This window comes from Ascaphus truei, chromosome 1, assembly GCF_040206685.1.
Source record: "Ascaphus truei isolate aAscTru1 chromosome 1, aAscTru1.hap1, whole genome shotgun sequence".
NCBI lineage: Eukaryota > Metazoa > Chordata > Amphibia > Anura > Ascaphidae > Ascaphus > Ascaphus truei.
The window spans coordinates 446199856-446210977 of NC_134483.1; the positions used below are offsets into that span (position 1 = coordinate 446199856).

The 11122-nt window shown below is 38.1% G+C and overlaps 1 protein-coding gene across 1 annotated transcript; it reads right to left on the reverse strand.

The window, feature by feature from the left end:
* Positions 1–447: 447 nt before the first annotated feature.
* Positions 448–10649, reverse strand: LOC142502578 (uncharacterized). Its single transcript, XM_075613793.1, has 3 exons — positions 10553–10649; positions 9480–10187; positions 448–545 (listed from the first exon to the last, which is right to left on the reverse strand). Exons 1-3 carry the CDS (start codon positions 10647–10649, stop codon positions 448–450), a joined length of 903 nt encoding a protein of 300 aa, XP_075469908.1.
* Between the last annotated feature and the right edge of the window lie 473 nt (positions 10650–11122).

Below are 11122 nucleotides of genomic sequence, written 5' to 3' on the forward strand. Positions count from 1 at the left end.
TTCTGGTAAAAAGGTGTAAATAACCTGGTCTCCTGTGACATCCATGACTTTATATATAGAGAGAAGAAGAGATAGAGAAAAAGAGAAAGGGAGAGTGATTGAAAGAGATAAGATTATGTAATGTCTCTGTACTACCCAACCCGATTAAAAACAAATCGACTATATAACTATTGTATTCTGAGACAAATTCTTTGAACATAGAGTCATAATAGATTTATAGTATATAGACTCAAAGGCACGCCTATAAATATTAGCATATGCCTGTGCCATGCCGTTGCCATACCGTATTTGAGCTCATGGTAGTCCCTAATAATTGCTAAATTAATTGTTTTTCAAATTTGATGTAGTTCTTATGTAGCACAAAGTCCATCTATATAATCAAATAATCAACCGGAGGTCATTGATGAGGAAGGTTGTTAGTTAGCAATCTCTGGACTGCTGATAAACCTAATTATTGAATAGTGTTTTTGTTGACTCCTTTTCAGAAACTGTAAGTTTAGTGTGTTTACTTTTCCAACTAGTCTTTCTGGTGATTACATCTTGATCTACAAGATGACAGAAAATGTTTATGGACAGATTATTAATCATGGGATCAAAGTTACTTTTAAGGCAGAATGGTACAGGAGGTTAATAGTCATATTCTCCAATGGGGAAAGTCTCTGAGCTTAAAATTCCTTTAAATTTCATATAACTCAACATCCAGCCAAAATTGTTAATGTCATGTGTTGGCACAAAGGAGAGACTTTTTCTAAAAGTGATATTTCCCGTGTAGTAAGGATAATGTATGTTTAGAGAGATTAATGTCTGTGGGGCTGGAGAGGCTGCTATTTTTATCTTGTGTTCATAGCCACCCTACTGCTTGGTTTTCTTATAGTCCCTGTGTCCATAGCCATTCCTAAAAAAAAAGGTTGTTTATAGCCAGGGTTATCACAGATAGCTGAATCACAAGCAGAAGATTGGTTAGTGGTGGGATTAGTATTGTAACCAATACATCTGGGTCTGAGTGTACAGTTGGGCTGGAGTCCACTGTGATCATCTTTACAGCCTATGGGCCTCATGCAGTAAGCGTTGATAAGGGAATTATCGCCATTTTATAGGCAAAATTGGGTTTGAGATTCAGTAAGCGCCGATAAGTGCTTGATATCGCCAGGTTTCGGAGCCGATTATTTTGTTATGGCCAGTCGGCTGCCGATAAGCCTGTTTTCGCCACTGATCGCCACTTTTTTAAATCGGCTGGATTCAACAAAAAAAAAACAGCTTATCGGGCCTGATCGGCACTACGAAATTGAGATGTTATGGCCAATTTCTCCCGCCAACTAAAGTTGGCAGTTTGGAGGGGAGAACGATCGCTAAGGCTGCCGCAACGGCACTTAGAAAAAAAAAACTTCTGTACATCAATGGAGTCAATGGAGCGGGGACGTATAACAGTATAGTACTGTTTACGTTTCATTGCTCACAATACAAACGTCATTTGCATTACAGTGTGGGGGCATTCCCTGCATTGTGTCACAGCTGACGTGTATTATTTGCATAACATTATACTTTTACATGTTTGCAGCATTTGCGGGTCACATTACTCATCATGTGATGATGTGCCAAGGGAAAATACTATACTCAACTCTTAAAGGAGAACCTCACATCATATCACACATTTTAATGAACTGAGCGACAATTATTTACATGATGTTACACATGTCACACATGTCACACATACACAGTATATTCATCTTCCTTTACATTACACAATGCTTGTAATGTGACACGCATCTTTAAACGTTCATGTACATCTGTCTTCTCATGTTTACATCTAGTTTTGGGTCCTCCCTATTTTCATGACGTCACTTATTGGACGCTCAATCACATTGCATGTTTACATTGTAACCGTAGCATTACAAGCACTTCAACCTAACTTATACACACATGTACAGTAATTCAGCATTGGGACACCTTGTAAACTCATTCTATAGCAACTATCCTCATTACACAAATGCATGCATATGCACACGACTATTCATTGTTGTCAACATGTCACAATAACATGCCTAATTACACATGTTACACAAAACTTTTCCCACGTCAATCTCAGCCTTTTTGTCTAATTACATGACTGACTGTTGCGTTCACAAGTGTTACATGCATTGCACATGCAACTATTTATTTGCAAGCAATGTTTCTACAAAGGTTCACGTCACATCATTGCCAAATATCATCATTCCCTGCAGAATACACACAACAAATACTTATAACAAGAACTGCACACAGCTTGCCACAGAAGTACTTTATTATGTTAATGTAACACCTTGCATTTTACTATGTCACCTGACATCATCACATACCTATTTAAAGGACGCCCATTACCTGATCATTCACAGCTACTCATTTCAAAATGTTGAGATTGTTTAGGAGACGGAGGAACATTCTTTTCTATGACATGCTTGATGATGAAGACAATCATATAGGGCAAGGGAGGGACACACCGAGGGACAGTGACAGTGACAGGGACAGTCACGCGGATACGACAGAGACAGGGAGAGGGACAGGAGATCAGAGGAGAAGACAGAGGAGACAAGTTGTGCCTCGTCCGCGTCTGTACAGGGAGAGAACCCTGTTAGATGGGATGAGTGAGGAGGAGATTGTAAGTCGCTATCGTTTGAGTTCAGCAGCAATCTTAGCTCTTTATCAGGAGATAAGGGGAGATTTAGATTTTTTCACAGCCAGAGGTCGTGCAGTCCCTGGGCTTGTTAAAATGCTGTGCTCATTACATTATCTTGCTTCCGCGTCATACCAGACAACTGTGGGCATAGTGGGCGGGGTCTCGCAATCTACATTCTCGCGGGCCTTGACCCAGTTTCTCTATGCACTCAATAGACGCGCTAGGAATTATATTCATTTTCCTACAGAGGCGACAGAGTGGCTGGAAGTCAGGACTGGCTTTTATAATATAGCAGGGATACCATGTGTGCTGGGTGCAATCGATTGCACACATGTTGCTTTGATTGCACCTAGTCAGAGTGAGCATGTGTACCGCAATCGTAAGCACTACCATTCACTTAATGTACAGGTGGTATGTGATGCGACGATGAGGATAATGCATGTGGTACCCAAATTCCCTGGTTCCAGTCACGATTCCTCCATCCTGAGGAACTCTTCAGTCTTCCATGCGTTCGAAGAGGGACATTTTGAACATGGTTGGCTGCTGGGTGAGTACACATTTACATGTTCTAACACAAAACACATTTTTATTTAGGAATGTTGGCATTGTACAATTTGATCACTAATGTCAGCTTATGTGTGCTCCATTCATTATAGGTGACTCAGGATACGGAATTAGGCCGTGGCTCTTGACTCCGGTGCTAAACCCTCAAACTGAAGCAGAGGAGAGGTACAATGCAGCCCATATATCTACAAGATCTGTTATAGAGAGGACATTTGGCCTACTCAAGAACAGATTTAGGTGTCTGGACAGAACTGGTGGGGCTCTTCTATACAAGCCTCAAAAAGTGTCTGATATTATCCTTGCCTGTTGCATTTTGCATAATGTTGCACTCAGGCACAATGTACAGTCAGACCTAGCTGAGCCTGTGGTAGACGAGCATCCCACCCATGTAGCTGCTGAAAATGAACAAACAGCCAGTGGTGGCCAGACACGCCAGAATCTCATCAATTCATTTTTTTCTTGTAAGTACAAACATATATGTTCCAAGTTCTACTTTTATACTTACATTATGTTATCTTAACAATAATGTTTTTTTATATACCCTTCTGGTAGGACACAGATGAATATGGGTTGCACACCTTTCTTCTCTCTGCTGTGTGCACAAAGGGATGTGGCACCGGTATGTTATTGTTGCACAGGTTATATAATCCCTCTTCAATTTTACTTTAGTTGTGTGTATGTGAATACAACTGGGGTAACAAAGCACTAATATTTTAGCATTGTGTTGTTCCTTATGCTAACACAATACACATATTATGCCCATACTCATTCATGCTTCTAGTATGCTTACATACAATGTTATTGGTGCAGTGTAACATGTACATCCATATGATGTGTACACCAGCCTGATTTACATTTTGAATGTCATGAAATATACATGGTGTTGCACATTTAACACCAAATACACACTTTGCTGTGTTGTTTACGGTACTGAAGATGGCATGTCAATGTTTGCAATTTATATATTGTTCCTTTGCATTATAGGTATATCTCCAGTATGACTGATCATGGTATGTATATTTGCTGACATCTCTCATAAGATGTGCCTACATCAATCTTCCTATAATTATTTGAAGTCAAAACCCAACATATTGGTTTAAACACAAATGTTACATATATGTACTTTCTGTATCATGTATATGCATTTAGCTACTCTTGAGCTTTCATGTGCATTGTATTAGAAAATGATTACTCCCATTTCATCACATTTTATGTATGTTTCCTTATAAATTCCATTAATGTAATATAGAGGTGTTTGGAGACAAGGGGATAACTGTAGTTATTTCTTTACTTACGGGAGATCATTCATCACGGATGAAATTGACTGATCATAAAACTCCATGCATGAATGCCTGCAATCACAACAATGCGTACTACATCTTATATTTAGCAATGTTGGTGTTTTGTAATGCTAGGAATTAATAGTCAACATTAATTTAAATTTGTGACATGTGTATGTATAAGTCACACGTGTGTGGATGTGTCCTACATGTACCAAGTGTTAAACTGTTAACAGAGAAGACAAATTTGTCACTAATGTTACTGTCATTTAGCATTTATAATTTACCAATATGACAATGTTAGTAATATTTTTGCAATATAAATCACGTCACTTCATCATTATCATGATGATAATTATCAAGTATTGTCACAATTGTAACGTCAATCACGTGCACATTAGCATAGACACACTTTGTAAGACAACTGTTTGTGTCTGTATCAATTTGTGTAGGATCCATGTATAACACCGACAAATGATAACACCAGCTTTATTATGGTAGCTTATATCATCATATTGACTATACTATGTATTTTTAGAACGTTTAATAAACACAGTAAACTATAGTTAGTTAGGTTAATGAAATACACACAGAAACGTACTTCATTACATGATGTTGATGTCATAATCAGAACATCATGCATTGTAGGGGACCACAACATCTGGCCAATAACATTATTTGCTACAGTCCCAAACCATTTTATCAACATACCCATGTAACAAGAGATTTTTAACAAGAAATGGCTAGTTGGTTGTAAGTGTCCTTTACATTGGGAGAAGGAGTGGCTCAGTGAGTAAAGACACACACTGGCACTGAGATTTTGAAGCAGGGGAGTCTGGTTCAATTCCCGGTGTCGGCTCCTTGTGACCTTGGGCAAGTCACTTTATCTCCCTGTGCCTCAGGCGGCAAAAAATAAATTGTAAGTTCCACGGGCCAGGGACCTCAGCCTGAAAAATGTGTCTGTAAAGCGCTGTGTACAACTAGCAGCACTATACATGAACATGCTCATATTATAATTATTATTATTATTATTATTATTATTGTTACATAGTTTCGACAGTCATACGTTCCATTACACAATATAATTCACAAATGTGTTAGCAGAGTGGGAATGGTTGTTATATATAAAACACACCATGCCATAAAATGATAGTAGTCATTAAAGAACACTCAATAAAAATTCATGAGGCACTATTTTGCAACATCATTATGTTAATTAAGTGCTTATGCAATATAGGCATAAGGGTATCACATTTTTAATTGTTTGTTAATAAGCGCTGCAAGCAATATAAAATTAGTTCCATATGTAGTATAGTAGTCGGTGGCTCCTCCTCACAATCATCTCATATAAAGGTAGACTCTTCTGAAATCATACATTGATCCGATTGTATCTTCCCCGACATCTCTGAAATACAGCAAACTCATGATGGTCAAATATGGCACCTTACTATATATGTATCCGTGACAACGCATTACACAGCTCTATATGATTGTGTACATACACACGTCACTCACTTATATGTTAGAAGTACAAGTGTACATCAGTATGTAATGTTTCTTTAAATTTGTAGCAGGCATAACAATGTATATGATGTGAACGTTGCCTGTATACTGAAAAATGTGCGCGCACATCTTAGTGTGCGCACGCACTTCACGCTTGGCTGCACTAACTGTTAGCGCATGCGCAAAACAAAGCGTACGTTGTGCGTTCAATACATCTTGAAAATACCATTAAACATAAAATCTTTATTTCAAATACAATGAATACGAAACTACATTCGTTCTAAACGAGTACATCTGTATTCTTTTTAAACAGACGTGTTTGGACAGAAAGGACGGCCGATAACACAATGCGCAAATGCAATACGTGTGACGTCATGTTAAACCAGCGTGAAACGCACGCTAACACTCCTCCCACTCAATTAACATTCAGCTAACGCCCAGTTGACGCCTACAAACACTGAGCCGCACACATGACACACTGCAGTTACCGTTACTATAACAAAACATGACAGCCAATAGGCTTTGAGGCGCGCACGTCGCTTGGGGGCGGGACTTACATCCGTAATCCTTTTTAAGGACGCCTTGGGCCATGACAAGGGTCCCACGTCATACGTGGTGGACCCGCTTTTAAATGTTGCATGATAACAAAACAGGTATGTGTTAGAGTTATGTTAAAATGTTGCTAATATGGTTAAAGGGATAGGAAAGTACGTATATTTATTCCGTCAGCAATGTGTACTACTCTTTCAGGTTATACTATATTGTATTCGGCAACAATTTCTTTGTGATCGCTACATGTTATGCAGTCTGCAATGTTACGCTGTATCCACGCATTGAAAGGGAAAATGGTGGTTAAAAAAAAAAAACATTTAAACGCACAGTCAACGCATAACGGTTGTTATATTTACCATTCTTCTAGAATTAACTCTTCGTCTGGCTGCAACTGGTCGCTCCAGAAATGCAAGGCATTTTCATCCACGCTTGACCCACCCGCTGAATCCAGTATGACACACATCTCCTCCATGAAGCGCTCATAGGAATCGCCACTGCTTTCTTCAAACAATTGGTCGGGAGGTAGGTTCATTTCTTCTGGTTCCCATTCCAATGCATTTTCAGCTGAAAGGCTTGGTACATAATCATAGTACTTTTGTTGTTGTACAATGCGGGTTTCAGGAATGGAGGGTGCAGATATTGCAGCAGGTATCGATTCACACGGAACAGTAGTAGCGGATCCATTGCTATTGGCATTAGGAATAAATATGCCTTTCACAACAATATATGTGCCCTCTTTCAGGGTAAAATGCTTTTCCTTTGCAATCTTCCAGAAACCATAGGTGTGTTCTAGCTTATCCTGCACACGTTCAAAAAAGTCATTAGTTGATAAAGTGAATCTTATTGAGGAATTAAAATTCCGCGCATGCCTACGGTCTTGGTAATAAGGATATTTAGCTCGAATCAAATCATAGATTTGGCATGTGCTTGCTTTGTGTCCGCGACTGTTTAAAATTGCTTCTGAAACCATGTACTTATACCCTAAGAGGGGATTCATATTGTTAACGAATTCATCAGCCATGTCAGAGTAGCACAAAAGATGTGTGCAGTTCTGTCTTCTTTGCTCATCAAAATGATTCTGCTCAATGGCTAACAAATTCCTGTGTTTCGTTTTCAAGGTCAACAAAAGTAACTACTTTTACTCCTTATTTCAAACGCCAATTGGATGTGTCCTTTTAATTGGTTTAAGTTTTGTGGTTAGTGATAGGCGAATGTGGGAAAAACATGTATCATTTTTTTATCTCGTTTGTGAAAACATTCCTACACTTATTTCAGTAACATTGAGTTTTCTAGAAAAATAACAAAGAGCACTGTGTGAAAATAGTGCTTAGACAGCCATATCAGTAAATACACACACCTGCAAAATGAAATGTTTTTTTCCCACATACATTTCTGTGTGTATTTGAAATTCTGGTTAACTACCTGTCTGCATGAGTTTAAATACGTGTGTATCTATATATATATAAATATATCTCTCTCATAAAAATATATATATATATATATAAAGTGTATATTGTACTATATGTATAGTGTGTGTGTGTGTGTGTGTGTATATATGTATATGTGTATATATATATATATATATATATATATATATATATATATATATATATATATATATATATATATATATGTATATATATATATATATATATATAATGTATCCTTTTTTTTTTTTTTTATATTGCAGGAGTACACACAACATATTGATGGCAGTAAGTAGGCCTTGTATGAAACCTATTTAAATGGTGATAAACATGAGTGAATTAAGTAATAAACATTTGTTTGCACCCAATAATGTTAGAGGCTCACACTTAGTATAGTTGTCAAACATTAGGCCTGTATTATTAAAATAGTGTGTTTTCACAAGGAAGCATGAAGTGTATGTTTTTTGTAAATACATCTATACCAGTTTAGATAGTACTATATATACACACACACACACACACACACAGTGTGTGTCTGTGTGTGTGTGTGTGCATATATCAATACATACTACATATATATTAGTATCAATTCAGAGATGTTCTTGAAACAAGATCACATAAATGATTAAAGGACAACATTACAATTGCCACCAAAGGTAAGTAATATTTAACACAAAATCCTGCTGTACACGTACAAGAAAGATGTTTGCAGTTAAATAGGTGCTTTTATAATTGCATGAAAATAATATGCACATGCAATGATTACATCAATTAACACACCCAAATGCAATGTTTTGCTGCAAAGTCAATGGCAGCTTCTCTAAACTTAGCAACTGGCTCCTGGTGGACCATTACTGAACAGACGATTAAAACATAAATATTTATAACACTATTCATTAATTAGGAGTGTTAACATTTCCAAAACTTCACGTGTACAAGAACATACTTGAAAGTTTGGAAACAACACAGTCTTCAGCATACATACAATAGTAATTAGATAATCTGAAGTCAACAAAACAAGGCCAAAGACATATTTTCTGAATTATAACATTTATTTTTTTTGTTCCTTTTGCGAGCGAGTAACAGGCCTGCTTGTTGTCTCTTGAATTTTCCTTTTTCTTTTGCCACCAACTTTAGGCACAACAGAGCCACTTTGAGTGGCCTCTGGCACTTCACGGGCAGGGCTTGTGGCCAGTGACTCACCTACAGGGCTTGTGGCCAGTGACTCACCTACAGGGCTTTTGGGCAGTGATTCACCTACAGGGCTTTTGGGCAGCGATTCACCTATAGGGCTTTTGGGCAGTGATTCACCTACAGGGCTTTTGGGCAGCGATTCACCTACAGGGCTTTTGGGCAGCGATTCACCTACAGGGCTTTTGGGCAGCGATTCACCTACAGGGCTTTTGGGCAGCGATTCACCTACAGGGCTTTTGGGCAGCGATTCACCTACAGGGCTTTTGGGCAGCGATTCACCTACAGGGCTTTTGGCCAGTGACTCACCTACAGGGCTTTTGGGTAGTGACTGTTCACGGACAGGGCTTGTGCCCACTGACACATGTGAGCAAGTTGGTAGACACTGCACAAGTGATGGTTGGTCTGTTTCATGTGTGTCTTGTTTTGTTTTTGTCGCCTCCTTTGTAGGTGTCTGCTGCTGAATTTGTACAGATGGCAGCGGTAGGATGTCATCAGGAACCTGCACAGCAATGTCTGCTACTTGACCGGTAACATTTGGGCCTGGTGAATGAATATCAGATGAATGTGGTGAAAACTGACCTGCATGAACAGATCCTGGCTGTGAGGTGTTGAATTGTGGTACATTAGTCATTCTCCAGTAATTAGCTTGTGTTTGCTGAACAACTAATGCTTCGAATGAGGTGTTGATTTTTTGCAACTGTTTAGGCACTTCAATGAAGACTCTGTGGAGATGTGCCAATTGTGAAACTGTTTCTTCCTGCAGTGCAATCATCCTTTCCAGCACTGTCATCAGGTCAGAATGGCGACGATTTTCTGCTTCCACAATTTTTCCCTCAGAAGCTACAATTGCATCATATGTGGTATTTGCTGGACGTTTTGGCGGTAAAACAGTTTCAATTGGAACCTCTTCATGGTCACTTGCTTGTATTTGTGTGTCTATGGCGGCGGCGGCGGCATCATCATCATCATCATCATCATCATCATCATCATCATCAAAATCCTCTTCATCATGTTCTACAAATAAATGTACACATTATTAAATGGCATGTTAATCTCTGCTGTGTTACTATGTAATTGTACTGTGTCATAAGTAACAACTAACATGTTTCCATACGTTTTATAACCTCACATTAAAAACTACCTTGACTTAAGAATAATGTTTGGACTCAGTATGAAATATGAGTGAATGAAAACTTGCTGTAAACTCACAACTCCTACATGATAGTTAACATCACTAACACAATACAAGTTGCCTTACACTTCATTTTCACTGACACTAAGTAATCCTATTTAAAGAAGATGTGCAAAACAAATAATGAACATGACAACATAACATATAGAAGAGCACATATTATATGGCCACCAACTGATACACTCACCTTCTAGGTGTGTTGAGCTGGCTGACCCAGGTGAAGACACTTGTTCAGTCTCAGGTGACACATGTCCTTCAGGGGCAACTATATATAACAATAACATAAGTTTTACATTTACATGTGTAAATATTGAACAAACAGTTATTGTATGTTCTGTATTTATGAGTACCTAACAGCATCATTTCCTTAACCCAAAATGTGTGTGTGAAAGTGAACATAAATAGTTGTAATAACAATGTACATGCCTGTGTACTTAGAACTTTTGAGTTCCCTAACATAAAACATACTATGTTCCTGCAGTAATGCGTGAGGATAAATAGATAAAATTTGTACATAAAAATCATATGTTGTGTAGTGATATCAGTATCATAATGTACATAACTATCATGAGATGACCATTCACAATGGTTATCATGAAGGTGGTCATATTGCAAAAAGTGTTGTTTTTGGTAGAGGATATGTGTGGTACATTAATATAAGATGTGGCACACATGAATGTGGCTGTGACTAAACAAGACAACACATGCAGTGTGTGATAATGTGTCGTTGATAGTAGTAGTTCAACTATAGATATGA

What these genes read in the sequence shown, in the direction of transcription:
- LOC142502578 (XM_075613793.1), bottom strand. Translation starts at nt 10,649, where the DNA reads ATGTTATTGTTATATATAGTTGCCCCTGAAGGACATGTGTCACCTGAG. An exon ending in CAGCTCAACACACCTAGAAG is followed by an intron (nt 10,188 to 10,552) that starts GTGAGTGTATCA and finishes ATTTATTTGTAG; the next exon opens with AACATGATGAAGAGGATTTT. An exon ending in ACTACCCAAAAGCCCTGTAG is followed by an intron (nt 546 to 9,479) that starts GTGAGTCACTGG and finishes GTCATCTTGTAG; the next exon opens with ATCAAGATGTAATCACCAGA.